The 18,411-nt window shown below is 54.6% G+C and overlaps 1 protein-coding gene across 3 annotated transcripts in view; it reads left to right on the top strand.

Annotated features, from left to right (window-relative positions):
* Window positions 1–6,426: 6,426 nt before the first annotated feature.
* Window positions 6,427–18,411, top strand: part of MARK4 (microtubule affinity regulating kinase 4) — a 29,864-nt gene continuing 17,879 nt past the window's right edge. For all 3 annotated transcript variants that reach the window (XM_081515768.1, XM_081515765.1, XM_081515767.1), the window contains exons 1-7: window positions 6,427–6,765; window positions 11,490–11,690; window positions 13,949–14,002; window positions 14,100–14,148; window positions 14,877–14,942; window positions 15,024–15,094; window positions 16,223–16,279. In XM_081515768.1, the coding sequence (XP_081371894.1) occupies window positions 6,715–6,765; window positions 11,490–11,690; window positions 13,949–14,002; window positions 14,100–14,148; window positions 14,877–14,942; window positions 15,024–15,094; window positions 16,223–16,279 (549 nt within the window). In that variant the 5' untranslated portion in view covers window positions 6,427–6,714. The remainder of the gene's footprint in view (window positions 6,766–11,489; window positions 11,691–13,948; window positions 14,003–14,099; window positions 14,149–14,876; window positions 14,943–15,023; window positions 15,095–16,222; window positions 16,280–18,411) is intronic.

Below are 18,411 nucleotides of genomic sequence, written 5' to 3'. Positions count from 1 at the left end.
CCCAGGCTGAATCAGGTGCTCCCCTCCTTGATACTCCCACTTTGGGTCATCGCTGTCTGGCGATGGGTCTTTGAGCCCCGAGAGGGCTGAGTCAGGACTGTCTGGGTCACCACTGTGTCCTCAGCTCCCAGGGCAGGCACTCTGGGAATGAATGGGGGCCAAACAGGAAACAAAGGAAGGGGGCAAGGACTTCATTTCTCCTGGGGGAGGAAGAATGAGAAGTCAAACTGGAGAGGTCAGCAAGGAGCAGGCCAGACAGTCATGAGGAAGGGCCTGAGCTTTCTCCCGAGGGCACTGGGTTGGACACAACTGAAGTGCCTTAGCATGCACCAGTGGTTAGGACTCTGCGCTTTTACTGCCGAGGGCACAGGCTAGACACAGGTCAGGGAACTAATACTCAAGTGTTGCAAGTGCACTGAAGCCTCCCACACCTCTCCCTGATCCCGCCCGCTCTAGCCCTCTTCCCAAGGAAAGCCATCCCTTTGCCTACCCAGACTAGTACCCAGAAATAGCATATTGTTTTGCGTGGTTTCAAACTCTCTATAAACACTATCGTACTACATGTATCCCCTGCAACTTGCTTTTTTCTTTCCTCACATTTTACATGTGAGATTTGTCCATGCCTCTCTCTGTGGCTCTAATTAGTGCTGCACACTATACTCCACCGTGCAACTATGACAAAATGTGTAAAGGATCAGATGTTCGCACGTCCTCCTCTGGCCAGACACATAGGTTGTTTTCAACGGGAGAGGGTCGGAGCAGGTCAGGGACAGGGTTGAGATGGAGCACTGGGTGAAGGGGTGCACAGGGGCACTGGGAGGAGGCCGATGCTGAAGGGGCCCTGAGTTGGCTGGGCTGTGGGCACGAGCCTCTCCTTTGCTGGTGGTGACCCCACTTCTTTCCTCCCTGACTTCAGCCTCTAGACCTTAGCCGTTGTCTCTCAAGCCTCCTGTCCCTCAAAACACCATCCTAGCCTCTCTCTAGTCTCCATGGTCCCCAATCCCCTTGTGAGGCAGTCACCATGGCAACCCTTGCCTGGAACCCCTGGTGCTAGCCCCTCCACACACACACACACACACACACACACGCACACACACGCACACACCTCACATACTGATTCTCTTTCATCTTTCAAGCTGGGCTCCACAGGCCTCATCTCCAAAATGGCTCCGTCATCCCCTAGAACTGGCTCCATCATTCCTCCCCCACCAAAAAACTCCACCTCCCCCTCAAAACAGGGGCCTTCAATTTCCCTCCAGCGGAAGTCAACACCACTCAAACTAGATCTTTTTTCACCCAAAGGAGATTTGACATTTCTACACCAGCTCTGACATCGACCCCTTAACTGGAACCCCTCCCCCCCCAAATCATTTCCAACATCCTCAGAACTGTCTGCAACATTTTCCCAAAATTGACCCCGACGTCTTTCCCCTTCCTGGCTCCAGCACCTACCTCTGCAACCTGACGCCGACATCCTGCCCCCTCCAGCCCCCTCATCGGCCTCCGGGTGCCCGGCCCCTGACTCACTTCCGAGGTATCCCTCAAGCCCCCCAGCCTCTGGGCTCCCGCAGGATGTCTCGGCCACCAGAGCTTCCCTCTTTGGGCTCCTCCTCCTCTTCCTTGCTGCCAGCCTTTCCCCAATGCCCCAAACCTTCTGCAGGCCGGCCGGCCTGTTTGCAGAAGTCATCACCTCCAGTTCCACGCCTGTGATCAGGGAACTGCCCTGACAAGCTGTGTCCTTCACAACCCCAATCCAGACCCCGCCCGCAAACAACTCCGTCACCAGCCCTGCCTGTTCCAGGTTCACCTACATCTTCAATCGCAACCTCATCCCGCCTCCTGCTCCATCTCCATCCCAGCCCTTGTCACCGCTCCCATCTCTGGGACCCCATCTCTTGGAGATGGAGCAGACCGCCCATCCCTCTCTGGCCTCAGCCTTCCCACCTGAACTCAGAGAGCTTCCGACCCAATGACATCGTGTTTCTCTTCTCCCTTGGTGCTTCCAAGCTCTCCATGACTCCCTGGCAGCCTGGGTTGTCAAAGTCCCCACGATGCACCCTGCACCCTCCTCCTCCTGCTCCCCCTTTCTTCCCCCCAGCCTCTTGCTGGCTGATACCCCCTCACCAGGTCAGGCCCTAGAGTTTCTCTTTGTCTCCAGCCTCTCCTGGCTTCAGGGCACACATTCTCCCAAATTCTGGTCCAGCCCCCAATTCAGAGGCGCCGGGGGCGCGTGACTCCCCTCCTCCTGCACACTCACCTCCTTGTCAGTGTCCCCCTGTCCCCGCTGCTGTCCTGTGTTGAGGCTACTTCAGCCAGGACTGCCAAGAGCTTGGATCTGAGGAGGGGGGGTTAGAGGAGGTCAATTTCCTGTCAGGAAACCCCTCCCTCTCTGGGGCCAGGGGCGGGAAGGACTTGTTATCTGTCTGCCCTTTTAGGCCAGGCTGTGGTTGGGCTGGGAAGAGGGACAAGGCTGCAGTCAGGCCCCACCTTCATCCACCCCAACCGGAATTGGCAACCCCCCCAGTCTGCTCTTCACACCTCCCAAGGTGACAACGCCATCCTGGGTACCCCCCGAGACACCCCATGCTGGCTGTGGGCCCCGAAGTTCTCTCGTGGGTTCCCTGCTCTTGGGTAAAGACATGGAGGAAGGTTCTGCTGGGACCAGGGGCTGGTTGGAGGCCTCAGGGGATGGCCCTGGGCAGGGCTTTGCTTCTGTGGTTCTCTCTGCCTAAAAGCCCCTGTCCCCAGGTCTCCATATGCCTGCCTTCTCGTTATTACCCAGGTCTCAGCTCCAGCGTCCTTTCCTCCAAGGAGAGGTTCCCAACCAGCAAAAGCACTTCTGCCTGCCTTGTACTCTCCTCCCTCCCCTGGTTTGCTCTAATTTGTCAGTTCCTTTATAGCACTTTCTACAGTCTGAAATGATCAAAGCCCTCTGTCTCCCTGGTAGATTTTCTGACTGTCCCAAACGTAAATTCAGTGCAGATTTTGCTTACCGTGTTCATCGCGATAACTCTAAATACACGCCCGGCACATAGTAGGTGCTCAGTAAAGATCTGTTAATGGAATGCACCAGTGGGGCTAGAGCAGTGCTAAGGATGGGACGTTGAGGATGGAGACAGCAGATGGGTTGGGGCTAGAAATGGGTTGGGGGTTGGATGGAGTGAGATGCAGGATTAGGGTTACTTTCAAGGCTGGGTTTTAGGCTTAGGTGGCCCTTTGGGTTCCCAAGCATAGTATCCCAGGTGTTTGGCCTGAGAGAATGATCACTTGCCTCAGCTCAATTGGGGTTGGGGTGAAGTAGGGTTGACATTAGGGACAGATGGGCTCAGGGATCACTCCTTCTCCCCTAGCCTGAGTGAGGGCTCTGTGGACATTAGGTTGGGATAAGTGCATCAGGGGTTAAGATTACAAGGTCTGAAGCCCTCCATTCAAGGATTGGATTTGTCAGCAGAGGGCCCCAGGGAGGGGGCTTATTTGGTGGCCGAGAGAGCAAGGGGAGAAACAGGCTTTGTCCTCCCCAAGTCAGTGTGGACCCATGATAATGAGAAGGCAGGCCGGGCTGGAACCGAGCATCTGTTATGGGCCATGGACACTGTTGGGTCTCTCCCTCTTTTTTAACTTATTTTTTTTTTATTGATCTGTAATTCTTATGCCATAAAATTCATCCTTTTAAAGCATATGTCAATGGTTTTTGGTATATTCACAAGGCTGTGGCAACCATCCCCACTATCTAATTCCAAAACATTTTCACCACCCCAAAAAGAAATCCTTAAATCCTAAAACTTCTTAGCAGTCATTCCTTACTGCACTCTCCCCCCATTCCTTGGCAGCCCTGAATCTACTTTCTGTCACTAAAGATTTACCTGTTCAAGATATTTCATATAAATGTGTTGTTGTTTAGTTGTGAAGTTGTATCCGACTCTTCACAACCCCATGGACTGTAGCCCTCCAGGCTCCTCTATCCATGGAATTTCCCAGGCAAGAATACCAGAGTGGGTTGCCATTTCCTTCTCCAGGAAATCTTCTCGACCCAGGGATCAAACCCTCATCTCCTGCATTGGCAGGCGGATTCCTTTACAACTGAGCCACCTGGGAAGCCCATTTCTTATAAATGGAATTATACAGTAAGTGGTCTTTAGTATGCTTCTTTTGATAAGCATAATTTTTTTAAGGTTCTCCATGCCACAGCCTCCCGTCTTTAAGCCTCGGTCTCCCCATCTGGGAAATGAGGTGGGGACCATACTGGGAACTACGGAGCCAGGATGAGCCCTGAAGAGTGGTGGGCATCCTGTGGAGGGAGGTGATCTTCTGCCCTCGTGTGGTGTTTCTGAGAACTGCAGCTGTCAGCGCTAGGGCTGGGCGGATTCAGCCTGTATCCCATTCCCAAGACCCCACCCCTCATCCCGCAGAACGCTTGGGATCCCAAAGCTTCTAGAACAACATTCTGAGCTCCTCCCTCTCTGCCTCCCACCACCCCTGAGACCCCCCCAGGCTCCATTTGTTGAATAATAATAATATCACCCGTTTAAGAAATTCTAATCTGTTCCCGCATGAACTGCTTTCCTTACATAGTCTCATTAATTTGTTGCAGAGCGAGGCTGCTACTTTTACTCTCCAGGGACAGGAAACCATAGTGGCCAAGAGCCTACGTTGTGGAGTTTGGTGACGCTTGTGTTCAAATCTCAGCCCTGCTGCTCACCAGCTATGTGGACTTCAGCATGTGGTTTTTCTTCTGTAAGCGGGGGTGACAATGATGGTCCAATCTCATGGTGTAGCAGAAAGGATACAGTGCACAGAGCCTGGCACAGAGAAAGTCTGAGTAGAAGTAGCTGTTAGTATCAGGCAGTGATATACAGGTCAATATGTTACGATCAGCTCTCTGCCGAGTGAGGGCGGAAAGCCTTGCCTTGTAGCACGTGCCAATTTCCATGGTGTAAATATTCCTACCATGGCTAATTCCAGGCTACCAGGGTGACATCATTGAAAGCATATGGGGGGAAAGAGATGTGCAGTCACCCCTTACATAGCAGTTTCACTGTAATAGAATACAATAGATGTAAATAACCTCAGGATCACACATAAGAACAAAACGTAAAATAATTAGGATGTGATGACTATTTATTATCTTTGCTTTAAATATAATTTATTTAATTGTATGTTTGCATAATTTAATTCTTAATAATGGCTGTTTAACAACTAGCTCCAAAATCCCTGAGACTTCAACAGTCAGCTTGCTAAGCTGGCTCCAGCAGGTTGCTGTTATCGTCAAACCAGTTTTTTAGAAAGGGAAACTGAGGTTCAGAAAGACGTTCAAACAGACATCGATCCCATGCAAGGGCTGAATCCAAGGCCAGGACAGTGTCCCTCTTCCTTTCATTCCACCCAGGTCTAGAGCGGACGCGTGGTCCCCACGGCACTGTGTGATCTCAGCAAAGCCCTTGACCTCTCTGGTCTCAGTTTGCCTAGTAGGAGAATACTTCCATTGGGTTCTTTTGCACCTACTTCAGCCCCGCTAGGAAGGCAACATGCAGACCCTCCCCCTCCCTTTATAGAAGTGTGAAACTGAGGCCCAGAAAGAGCCAGTGCCTGTCCTGAGTTCCAGAGCTGCAGCGAGTCCTGGGACCCCAACTGGGGTGCAAAGGAAAGGAGACTGCAACCCACAACCTTGGGGTCTGGAGTTTCCTGGGAGGTGGGAGGCAGCATTGCTAGAGAGGTTGGTCACCCTTCCTCAGTGGCTCCGCCCAGACACCGTCCCCCCAAGCATCCTTAGCCCGAGGTCCCCAGAGCTTCCTGGACTGGGGAGAAGGCGGGGCTGGGAGGGAGAACGTGGAAGCGTCGCCGGCCTGGTTGTTGCCTTTGGGGGCTTCTCTGTCAGTTCTGTCTCTTTGTCTCCATTCTCTTCTCGGATGTCTGCACCTCCGTCCCTCCTTCTGTCTCTGTGCGTGGATCGATCAGTCTCTGTCGCTCTCTGTGTCTCTGCGCCTCTCACCCTGTGTCTCTGTATGTGTCTCTCCCAGCGTTTCTCCCTCGTTCTGCCTTGCTGTCTTTTGGCGGCTCCATCGTCTGGCTGCCTGTTCATCTCTTTGTGTCTCTGTGTTTCTCCCTACCCCTGTCTCTCTATCTCTTTGTGTCTCTTTGTCTCTCTCTTCCTGAGCCTCCCCGTCTCTGCGCCTCTCAGTATCTTTCTCTGCGTCTCTGGCGCCGTGCCTCGGCGTTTCTCACTTCTCTTCCGGTGAGGCTCAGCTCTCCGGTGAGAACCTGCTCCGAGCTGACGCGCCCAGACCTGCCTCCGCCCCCAGGACGCCCGGCCGGCCCCGGCCTGCGCCTTTAAGTGCCGGCGGCAGGGGGCGGGGTCTAGGCGGCCCCGCCCCTCGCACCCCGCCCCCTGACGTCCCTTCCTCCCCGGCCCCTCCGCCGCCTCCCTCTGCCGCCGCCCGGGCCGGCTCCGCGCCCCCTCCCCGGCCCCCGCCCTCCCGCCTGCCCGCCGCCCCCATGGCGCCCCGGGCCCCCGCCGTTCGGGGCCACTAGGACCCTCGGCATCCCCTTCCCTCCCTCGCCCTGCCCCCTCTCCTACGGCGCGAACCCGGGTGTCCGCGGCGCCCAGCTTTTAAGCTCGCGTCCCCAGGCCGGCGGGGGGGGGGAGGGGAAGACAGGGGACTCCGGGACCCCCGCCCCCCCCGACCCGGCCGCCCAGTCCCCCGGAACTCGGAGAAGATGTCTTCGCGGACGGCGCTGGCCCCGGGCAACGATCGGAACTCGGACACGGTGAGTGGGGCCCGGCCCCTTGGGGAGCCCCGGCTGGGTCTGTCCGCCGAACCCCTCGCCTTGCTGTGCCCCTGGCCACACAAGCCCCTACCTTCGTTTTCCCGGCCCGGCCTGCCGACCCTCCGCCCGGACTTCCAGGCCTCTCGACCCTCCCCCACTCACTCCTCAGCCCAGCCCGACCCCTGGGGGCGCCCCTCTCGCGGGACCCCTCACTTGTCCCTCTGCAGACCGCTTCCGCTCGGGTCTCTTCTCTCCAGGAAGCCCCCTCCCCTGCCTTGCAGGAGCCCCTCCCTTCTCCGGCGGGTTCTTAAGCCCCTTCCCCTCCAGGCCGCCCGCATCCGACAGATGGCCCCCTCCTGGATTTGCCGGGCTCCTGACCCCAAGGCCCAGCCCCGGCCCCCGCTCCCCCACCCAGGAAGGCCTGGCCCGGTGCTGCCTCTGCCCCTGGCCTTCCCCGACTGGATCTGGGTCCCGGGCTCCCCAAGATCCCCTCCTCTCATCCACAGTTTCCCGGCCTTCCGGAATCCTCCCGGCTCTTGTGGGCACCCCCTCACAGGAAGCCAGTTCCACCTTTCCTGGGCAGAGGGCCCTTTCTAGCTTGTTCAAGGTCTCTCCACTTCCAAGGCCTGGTCCCCATCTTCCAAGCAGCCCTGTCTCTGGATCCTCAGCGCCTCCCATCCCCACAGATCCCCCCCGGACCCTCTCTGGTCTCTTCCTCTCCCAGGAAGCCTTGGCCTCCAACTTCCAGGCCCCCTCAGCTCAGTCTCGGATTTCTAGGCCCTGAACCAGTCTGACTCCAGGCCTCATTCTTCCTGTATCAACTCCTCTGCTTCAGGCAAGCCCCCTTCTCAAGCCCCCAACCCTGTGACCCCCCCCCCCACAGGATACTACCTCACCCCTTAGAGCTCCAGGCCCCCATCCCTTCCACTGACCCCAGGGCCTCCTTCTTCCTTGCCAGGGTGTCTGGCCTCCCAGGGAAGCCCCCTCCTCAGCGTCAGAGCCCTTCCCCAGCTCACAAGGCCTGGCCCCAGATCTTTCTTCCAGAAGACTCCTGGGCTTGAAGCTTCTGGTCTTGCCCTGCTCTAAGCCCTCTTCTCTTGGGGTCTGTCCGCTGGGAGCTTTCTCCCCAGGTTCCTAGGCCCCTGACCTCCCCATCAGGCTCACCCTTTGTTCCTTGGATCCACTGCTTGCCCGGGAAGCCCCTTCCCCAGGATTTCAGGCCCCTAGACCTTTCTCTGGTTCCAGGGACTGCTCCTAGAAACCCTCTTCTTTAACTTCTAGGAGTTTCCTCAAGACCTAGGTCCCTGGCTCAGGTATCCTTGGCCGCTGACTTCCATTGTCCCATGGCTTGGACCCTTCCCACTATTCCCAGGTCCCCCTGCCCCTACACCACAGCCCAGAACAACCCCAGGGAGATCCCCCCATTCCTCATTTCCCTGATTTCTGATTATTCTCAGTGCTTCTAAAGACTCTCCCACCAAACAATGCCAGACTATTCCCCAGCTGGGTTCTTCATCCCTTTCCCCCCAGGGCGTTCTGCCAGCTCCCTGCCAATCCCCAGCCACCCTCACCCTGGATGCCCACCAGAGAGTTTTGTCTCTGTCCCTTCATCTCGCAGGATCTTGCCTCAGAGCTCTGTCCCTCATCACCATCACCACTGCCACCACCGGACATCATGCTCCGGGCCAGACTCTAATTTGGAGTCTCCAATGAGAACCACCGCTCCCTCAGTCACCCCAGGCTATGATAGGGAGCCCACGGGCCTGGGTTCAAGTGGTGGCTCTGCTAGCCGCTTTGCCCTGTGACCTCAGATAGCTGGTTCTCGCCTTCTGAGCCTCAGTTTCCTGCCCTGCAAAATGGGGGTGATCACTTGAATTCCTCAGAGGATTAGTCAAGATGATAGGGGCAAAGCCTGACACACAGGACCTGTTTCACACATGTTTGCAGCATTGTGACTGTAGGTGCGAGTCAGATTGCGGTGGATCCTCAGTGCAGGGCTGTCATTGGTTGCTGTGCGGGCTTGCAGGCCATTCCCTGCTTGGAGCCTCAGTTTCTTCACCTCTGAATGGGATTGATGGTAGCACCTCCCTGTTAGGGATGTTGTAAAAGGAGCCAAAGAGATTATGTGAGTAAGATGCAGAGGGCCAGGCCTACTGTAGCTGCTATTATTGTTATTGTTGTCATGATTTTGGTTATCCGGAGAAGCATAAGTTCACATCTAGTTTCTGTCCCTCCCTAGCTGTGTGACCTCAGGCAAGCGACCTCACCTCTCTGAACCTTAGTTTCCTCATCCGGCAAACAGGGTTCATACAAGCACTTCCACCTCCTCTTGTTCAGATGTGTGGGGAAATTCGGGGATGGTTAATTCTCCCCTCTCCTCCCAACTCTAGTCTGTAAGACCTGCTTGTCAGTCCTGGTAGAGGGTCACCTCTCTCCTCCTGGAATCTGAGGTCATACCCCCCTCCTTTGCCACCTGGACGTGACGCCACCTACCATGACGACAGCCATGTAGGGTCATGCCCAAGTTCCAGGCCCCCTACCACCCAGCCTCTGGAGGTTCCCTAGCAACAGGCCCAGTGTTGGGGCGCCAGCCGGTCGGGAGGGAGCTGGGCCAGCTGGTGATGCTGGCCAATTTTAGCTCCCGCCCCCAGCCCCTGGGGGCTTTATCACCCACTGCCCCAGCGGCCCCTTGCAGGGGTCCCTCAGCCACGCTGCCTTCAGTGGGATGCCAGCCCAGCCCCAGTTGGCTCCCCTGGTGCCACCTAATGGGGATTCTTCTCCAAGCCCTCATCTGGGTGAGAATCAGAGCCGTTATCTGCCAGGATTTCCAACTCCCTTCCCACCTTCCCCTGGGAGGAGGCCCGGAGTTATGAGCAGCCCAGCGAGGGATGTGGGAAACAGCTGGGGTCTCAGGAGTCTGCAGAGCCGGGTTCAAATCCTAGGCACTCTGCTTCTGCCCTGTGACCTTGGGCAAGGTACTGATCGTGCCTCAGCCCTGGGGTCCCCATGTAGGGAGTGCGGATCGTAATTGGGCCCCCCTTGGAGGCCAGGGTGACGGCACAGTGGGCCGCAGGCACGCGGCTAGGGCTCCAGCACTGCGGCTGTCTTTCTGCCCCTCATGGGGAACATTACCTCCCTGTTTCTTATGAATGAACTGTGTGACCTTGACAAGGCAGCATCTCACTGCAAGCCTCAGTTTCTCCTCTGGAATATGGGGGTGCTGGTGCTGCCCTCAATGGGCTGCTGTGGGGATTAAATGCAGATGAGGTGCGTTAAAGCCCAGGATTTGGCCCATAGTAAAGGCTACTTAATAAAAATGACAGGAGCGTGAGGCAGTGTGTTGTAGCAAAGGGGAAGACATCAACTCTGGGGTACACGATCTGGGTTCAGGTCCCAGCTATGAACCTCAGTTGAAAGTGAAAGTGTTAGTTACTCAGTAGTGTCGACTCTTTGTGGCCCCATGGATTATATGCAGCCCTCCAGGCTCCTCTGTCTCAGAAAAATCCAGAGAAGAATACTGGAATGGGTAGCCATTTCCTTCTTCAAGGGATCTTCCCAACCAAGGGATTGAACTCAGGTCTCCTGCATTGCAGGCAGATTCTTTACCATCTGAGCCACCTGGGAAGCCCTGAGCCTCAGTTTCCCTACCTGTAAAATGGGGGTGATGATGCTTTAATGACTAGCGCTCTTTAGATGTTGGTCCTCATCACTGTTAGGTGGCCTGGCAGAGTCCCTGCCAGGAGCTGCCCTGGGCCCTCCTCTTTGTTGCATATCCAGCCTTCTCTCTTCCTCAGTTCCCTGTCCTCCTGAGTCCCATCCCCCAGCCCTGGGAAGGGCTCAGGGACAGCACAGGGTCTGAGCTGAGCCGTCTTGGCTGGGGCCTCTGGCTCCCACACCCTGGGCCCCAGCACTGAAAGGGAGGCACAGTCCCTGAGGCTCACAGTGAGGGCAGGGCAGCCAGGAGCAAGCAGGTGACCTGCAGGGGAGAGGCCCAGGAGGGACAGGATGGCAGGAACAGAACTTCAGGGACAGACTGTGGTGTGGCGTGGGAGATGGCGGGTCGGGGTGCCGATGGAGCTGCGGTGTTTCACAGGGCGGTGGCAGGGGTGGGGGACAGATTGAGGAGACAACAAAGTTTCCTACAGGAGGAAGGTTACCAGTGTGGCCTACAGTGTCAGGGTGGAATGAAAGGTGGTTGGTTACAGTGTTTGGAGTAGAACTGGGGACAGTAAGGATCAGAAGAAAACATTAGAAGCAGGAAACTGGGAGTGAAATGTTGATACGTGGGTTTGCCATGGAATTGAGGGGCTGGGTGGGGACAGAGAGGGAAAGTTGGGAGTAGTGCGAGTTGGGGTAGAGGGTTGAGTTCAGACTGGTGGGGGTTGAGGACTGCAGCATTAGAATAAAGTATCTTGGAGCTGATGGAGGTCTCAGTGATTAGGAAAGGAAGTTGAGGCAGGGGTAGTCTGATCACAAGGAGGGGTAAAGAAGAAGACAGCCGATGTCTGGGGTCCCGAGTGCCTAAGAGTTGGGGGACCTCAGCATCTTTGTTCTTGGAGACGTCTTTTTGGAGAGAAGGCTAGGGGAACCAAAGGCCTCTGTCTCGCGTGGGTTTGCAAAGGGCCTTGAGAGGGGCAGTGGCCATGGCTGGGGTTAACTGCCCCAGCACACTGGCAGGTTGAATGGGCACTGCCCACCACTCATGCTCCCTCTCTCCCACGCAGCATGGCACCCTGGGCAGCGGCCGCTCCTCGGACAAGGGCCCGTCCTGGTCCAGCCGTTCCCTGGGCGCCCGCTGCCGGAACTCCATCGCCTCCTGTCCCGAGGAGCAGCCCCACGTGGGCAACTACCGCCTGCTGAGGACCATCGGGAAAGGCAACTTTGCCAAAGTCAAGCTGGCCCGCCACATCCTTACTGGCCGGGAGGTGAGTGAGGGAAGGGGCGGGGCTGGGGGCAGAATCCTGCAGCCCTGGTGCTTGGTGGGAGGAGGTCAGGCGTGGCCCTCACTTGGCTTTGTGGCCGCAGGTAAATCTCTGACTCTCAGAACATCTCAGGTGTTTTTTCCAGAACAACCCAAGTAGGAGAAGAGAGCTCGTTTCAGGCATCCCTGGAATTGTGGGGCTATCTCAGTCAGATCACAGGCAAGCCACGGCAGGGTCTCTTCAAAGTCACGTGGCTTTTGTACCTAAACCTAGGCCGTGCGTGCATGCTCAGTCGCTTCAGTCGTGTCTGACTCTTTGCAACCCCATGGACTGGAACCCCCCAGGCTCCTCTGTCCATGGGATTCTGTAGGCAAGAATATTGGAGTGGGTTGCCATGTCCTCCTCCAGGGGATCTTCCCCACCCAGGGATCGAACCCATGTCTCTTATATCTCCCACATTGGCAGGCGGGTTCTCTACCCCTAGTGTCACCGGGGAAGCCCCTACACCTAGGCCACCTCCCTGTTTTAATGGTGGACTTTGGTTCAATGGAGTCTTCCAGTGATCTTGACTGAGAACGCAAGAGGTTTATTCATGTTTACGCACCCTCCCCACCTGGCCTTCTAAGGTGGGCATATATATACTGAGTGTGGCAACAGTGTTGCAGAAATGGGGAGGAGTCTCTAACTCACACTTAATGGGGGAAAAAAAGAGATGATGGGTGTGTTTATGACCCTTGTACACCTCTTTCAATTTTAGAGAAAGCGACAGGAGCAGTTTCTTCTGCTCTCATACTGTCTATGCCATACACACAAAAGATACCAGGCCCCAGTGGCTTTATGGGCAAATTGTACCAAACATTCCAGTTTTATGCCAGTACTGCCAGAGACTAGAGAAAAAGGTTCCGCTGCCAGATTTTATGTGCTTGTTCAACAGTGACAGTGAAACCAGGTAAGACATAAAATTGTAGCCCGATCTTACATGTGAATATAGATACAGAAATCTTTGACAAAATATTAGCAAATAGACTCTGACGTATCAATGAAAGAAAGCTGTGTGGTGACAAAGCTGGGTTTATTTGAGGAATGCACAGTTCTTTTCAAATTGACAATTTATTCATGTAATTTGCCACATTCACAGATTCAAGGACAGAAACCATATGATCATCTGAATACTGGCATAAAAAGTGCTTGTCAAGATTAAAAACCCATTTGTGAAAATATAAAGGAAGCTTAGGGACCCTCTTCCCCCACAAAAAGTACATTATTCCCCTCATGTGGGTTTTGAACATGACTCCAGGGGTTTCTTAGGGAACAGAGCCTCCCAGGGGAAGAGTTCTGTAATCCAGTGGATCTGGGGTGACTGAGGGTAACCCCAAAACTCTTTGAGAAAACCGAAGACCTAAGCTGGATTAAGACTTTTGAAGTGCTGTACCCTAATGTGTAATTCAAAATAAAAACATAGCTCAACTGCAAGATTAAGTACAAAGAGGCTTCAATAACATTTTGATTTTTCCCCAATGATGACTATCCCAAAACTCTTTCAAAACTAGCTATAGATTTTAAGTGTGTAAAGGGTTGACTCTGTCAAACTGCATAAGTTCAAACCCCAGCCCACAAACTTCCCAGCCGTATAACCTTGGCCACGTTATGGAACAGCTCTGTGCCTCAGTTTCCACATTTGTGATAATGAGGATAATCTCATAGGGCTATTGGGAGGATTCAGAGTCCTCATTTAGGGGCTTTCCTGGTGGTTGAGTCTGTGCTTCCAGTGCTGAGGGTGCAGGTTGAATCCCTGGTTGGGGGACTGAGATCCCACATGGCAGGTGGCCAAAAGAAAAAGAGTTCTCATCTGTAAAGCACATAGACCAGGGCCTGGCTCATGTGACTACTTGGTTAATGTGAGCTCTGGTTATTATTTCTTGTTCCACAGTGTGAATGGTCTGAGATGCCCTCACAAAGGGGCCCCCTCAGGGTCTCGGTCACCCTCACTCTGGACAGGCCCCTGGAGCAGCCCCACCCAGACCCCACAATGGAATAGGGGATATTTCCCTGCAGAAGTAAGGGTAGCACTGGACATGGTGAGAACAGCATGTGTAAAGGCCCTGAGGCTCCAATCCCCATCCACTGAGAATGGCCCGGGTTGAGGGCTGTTTCTGAAAGGGGACAAAGGAAGGACATAACTAAGATGTCTGGGCGGGGGAACCTTTCCCAGCTTGAGGGCCTATGGTACCTTGACCTGTCCCCTTTTCTTCCATCTTCAGGTCGCCATCAAGATCATCGACAAAACCCAGCTGAACCCCAGCAGCCTGCAAAAGGTGAGACCCAGGGAGAGGGAGCAAGGGGGAGGGGAAAGGTTGGGGAGAGGGTCCTTGAAACCCCCCACCCTCATCTTTCTCTTTTTCTTTCTTCCAGCTGTTCCGAGAAGTCCGTATCATGAAGGGTCTAAACCACCCCAACATCGGTGAGGAGGGGAAGGGAGTGGGCTCAGTGGATACCAACCAGGGCACTTGGGAAAAGAGAATCAGGGGGAGGAGAGAACTGGCTGTTACAGTAGTTAGAAAGACCTGTTTTCTCATAGCAATATCCCTGCTCCCTGGCTGTGAGACCTTGGGTGAGTCACTCAACCTCTCTGAGCCTCAGTGTCCTCCTCTGGAGTGGGGGGTGATAAGAGGGCTTATTACTTCAAGGTCATTGCGAGGACTGGATAAGATCATGCATGCAGAACACTTAGTTCAGAGCTAAGTTGTGGGAGCCGCTCTGATTATTGTCATCAGCAGCATCCATTGTCATTGTCATTATCATTAGTCAGAGCCGAGAGAGTGAGGTCTTTACCAAAGAAGCAGGATATAGCCTGGCCTGAATGTGGCCACAGCATTTATTTATCCTTTTGTTCATATACTCAGTGAGTGTTCCCTGAATGGCTGCTCATGTGCCAGACTCTAGGGCCCAGCAGCGAAGAAAACAGGCACATATCGCCAGCCTCACAGAGCTGACGTTTTTGTGAGGAAGTGGAGACGGTGGTCAAGTGGGGTCAGGGAGTTTGGAAAAATCTTGCCATCGGTAGGGAGCCATTGAGTGTTCTTGAGTAAGGGGTGTCGTGGTCAGCACACGTGCAGTTACCGAGTGCGGGTGGAGGGTGAGGGGTCTCTTCTCGCCTAACCCCTCTACCACCACCCCCGGCTGTTGCAGTGAAGCTCTTCGAGGTGATTGAGACGGAGAAGACGCTGTACCTGGTGATGGAATATGCAAGCGCTGGTGAGCCCCCTCCCCTCCCCTCCCTGCCCTGCTCTCTGCGCCCCCCATGCCCGCCTGACCCACTCGGCCTCTGCCCTGCAGGAGAAGTGTTTGACTACCTCGTGTCGCACGGCCGCATGAAGGAGAAGGAGGCTCGAGCCAAGTTCCGACAGGTCAGGGTCCTGGCTGCAGGCGGGGCTGGGAGGGGCTCCCAGTCTGCAGGGATGAGGGTCTGATTGTGAGTCTGGGCTGTTGAAAGACCTGGGGGCGTGGCTTAAGATGGGGTGGGGGTGAAGGTCGACAGTTGGGTGGCCATGGGCATGCAGAGACCCAGGTATGAGGATATTCAGATGGAGGGGTGCATCTACCTACCTGGGTAGGTGAGAGGACCAAGCATGAAGGTGCCCAGGTAGGCCAGTGTCCGGTGTGTGAGTGTGAAGGTGTGCCTAAGAGGGCACGCAGGTACCAGGGTGCCGAGGTGTGTAAGTAAAGGAGTGTGGGTGTCTAGGTATATAGGTGTGAGTTCTTTGGGTAAAAGTGCATGCGGTAGCTGGGGTGTATGGGTGAGGGGACCCCAAGTGTGGGTATCTTCAGTTTGTGGGTAAGAGGACACAATATATATGGGTGCGCAGGCGTGTGGCTAAGAGGGCATGTGGTTTCAGCTGTGTGGCAGTGAGGATGCTCGGGTATATAAGGAGGTGTGAGGGAGCCCATGGCTGGGCATATAGGTTGATGGGCCAGAGAGTATATGGCGCGAGGACGTTCAGGTGAATGAGGGAGTGTGTGGATGTCCAGGTGTGTGGCAGTGAGGATGCTCGGGTATGTAAGAGGGTTTGGTGGGTGGAGACCTGAGCAAGAATGTTGATCCGGGACCGTCCAGCTGTTGCACGCAGCTATACTGGGTGCGCGGGGCTCAAGCCTTGGTATGTTGGGGCTGCCTGTCTGTGTTTGGGTGTATGAGGTTCTCATGTGTGTTTCTTGACATGAAAGTCAGGAGGGGCCAGTCCTGTTACCTTGGTGCTGGTGTCCCTGCCAGGAGGGTGTCCCAGTGTCTAGGTACAGGATGCCCAGGTGTCTGGGTGGAGGTGTATGTCGGTGCAGCTCCCTCTTCATTTCCTGCGGTGACTGAGTGGGGAGTGGTCAGAGTTAGGGCTCGGTGGGGACCCAGCATCATGGCCTGTGCTTAGGGAGGCCTGGAGTCCAGAGCTCAGTCGTAGTTGGGTTCATGGGGTCTCTGAGGGAGGCTGAGTGCTTTGGGGGCCACGAGTAACCAATCTCCCCTCTTCGCCCCTCCCCTCCAGATTGTATCGGCTGTGCACTACTGTCACCAGAAAAACATTGTACACAGGGACCTGAAGGTGAGCCCCCCAGCTCAGCCCACAGACCCCTGCTTGTCCCCAGCCCCGCTGCAGTCCCCCGGGGCACCCCGTACCCTCCACATCTCCCTTCCTTTCCTCCTCGTGCTCCTCCCTCAGCATCCAGAACCCCTTGACTTTTTCCCAGGCTTTTGTGGCAAAAAACAAGGCCAGCTGAAGCGGGGAGCAGGTGGGGGCGGGGACAGGAGGAGTGAACAAAGGGGAAGGAAACAAAGTGTCCCCGAAAGGCCTCGGACAGTTACATGTGTCCCGGGCAAGGTCACTGGAACGCACACAGTAAAGAACATCACTCAAAGTCTCCGGAGACTTTAGAACATTCAGGAAGCTTCGAGAATTGAGATCTTAGAGCCCCAGAGTCCCACGGCCTCCAGGATATTGGAGTCACAGGCATCTTTGAACTCGAGAGGGAGGGTGAGTGCCTGGTGGGGACGGGAGACTCAGCTCTGCCCCACCACCTCCCACCCCAGAGAACCTCCTTTCTCAGGAATGCTCGTCCCAGACCGGAGAAAGACACGTGTGTCTGGTCCAAATCAGATTGCCTGTTATCATAATGGTGATTTCTTGAGCACCCACTGTGTCCCAGGCCCTGGGCTAAGTACTTAAGGAACTGCTTCTCAAGGTTTCCACCGCAGAATACTGGGTTTGTTTGAGTGGTTTCAGTTCCCAAGCCATTGTGGACAGGGACTTGGGTAAAGTATAATAAAAATTAAAGGAAAAAGAGATGTATAAAATACAAGCCCAAGGAACTTCCCTGGTGGTCCAGTGGTTAGAACTCCATGATTCCACCACAGGGGGCACAGGTTCAATCCTTGGTCAGGGAACTAAGATCTCTGCATGCCACTCAGTAAGACCAAAAAATAGAAGAAAAAATAAAATACAAGCCTGATTTTTAAGATGATTATTATTAGAGTCAAAAAAAACCCAGAAAATTCTACTGTCAAACTGCTGTAGAAGTTTCAAAACACTGCCTCTGTGCTGCTGAAGTCCTCACACAGCCCTCTGAGGCAGCTCCTCAGAGGCGTGAGTTGGCCCTGCAGGGGTGTGAGTGAGCCTTTGCGAACAGCCTGGAGGAGGCACGCCCTCTGGTGGAGGGTCCTGGAAGTGGCTAAAAGGGGACTTGGGGATCCGGTTAGTGCACCCTGGGGACTGACCAGGAGCAACAACCCGGAAGAGGATGGGGCTGAACTCTGGAGCCTCAGATGCCACGAAGGGGAGTGTCACCCCTGAGCAAGATGGAGGTGCCCCTAGATTGAGGTTTTGTGTGTGTCTTTGTGGGTTCTGTCCCTTTGTCAGGTCAGAGATGCAGAAGGGTGGCACCGAAATGTCCCACCAGGAGGGAGGGAAACCAGGAGGAAGCCCCACACGCCGGGTTGGGGAAGGGCAGAGGTTGGCAGGGGTCAGGTGCAGGCAGTGTTCTGAAGGGTAGGTTTTTTGTGCGTCAGTCTGTAGTCAGCACACCAGAGGAAGAGGGATGCTGGAGGCTCTTTCCACACTCGGGCTGTGGAGATGGCAGGCCTCTTCTGGGTTCCAACTCTGCTACTTTCATGCTCCCAGGGAAGCATGAGGTAACCTCCCTGAGCCTCAGTTTCCTCGCCTATGAAATGGCAAATACACAAACACCTGCCGCCAAAAATAGGCAAAAACCTATACATGGCGTATAAAGTACTTATTGAGTGCTGACTCTGCCCCATGTGCTGTGATGAGCACTTTTCAGTGCCGGTGCTATAATGACCTTCAGTTTGCACATCAGAAACCGAGGCACAGAGAGGGCTGGTAATCTACCCAAAGTCACACAGCGAGTGAGTGGTAGAGCTGGGATTCAAAGCTAGGGTTCTTCCAGAATCTGTACTTTAGCCCTGCATTATGTAGCTACTTTTATAAAGGATAGTCTAAAAGCCCAGTGCATAGTAGGTGCATAATAAGTTTTGTATAAAATGATTTTCATTTTTATAAGTGTTGAGCAGTCCATCCTCATTTTTTTTCTGCTGGGTGAACTGAGACTCAGAGACGGGCAGGGGATTGCCTGAGGACCTTCAGCCCTGCAGGCCACGTGGGAGAATAAGAGCTAACATTATATAGTGCTTGTTGTCATTTAGTCGCTCAGTTGTGTCCAA

Source organism: Giraffa tippelskirchi, chromosome 7 (assembly GCF_054371585.1).
Source record: "Giraffa tippelskirchi isolate mGirTip1 chromosome 7, T2T-mGirTip1v1.2.pri, whole genome shotgun sequence".
Taxonomy (NCBI): Eukaryota; Metazoa; Chordata; class Mammalia; order Artiodactyla; family Giraffidae; genus Giraffa; species Giraffa tippelskirchi.
This window is presented reverse-complemented; position numbering and strand designations above follow the sequence as displayed.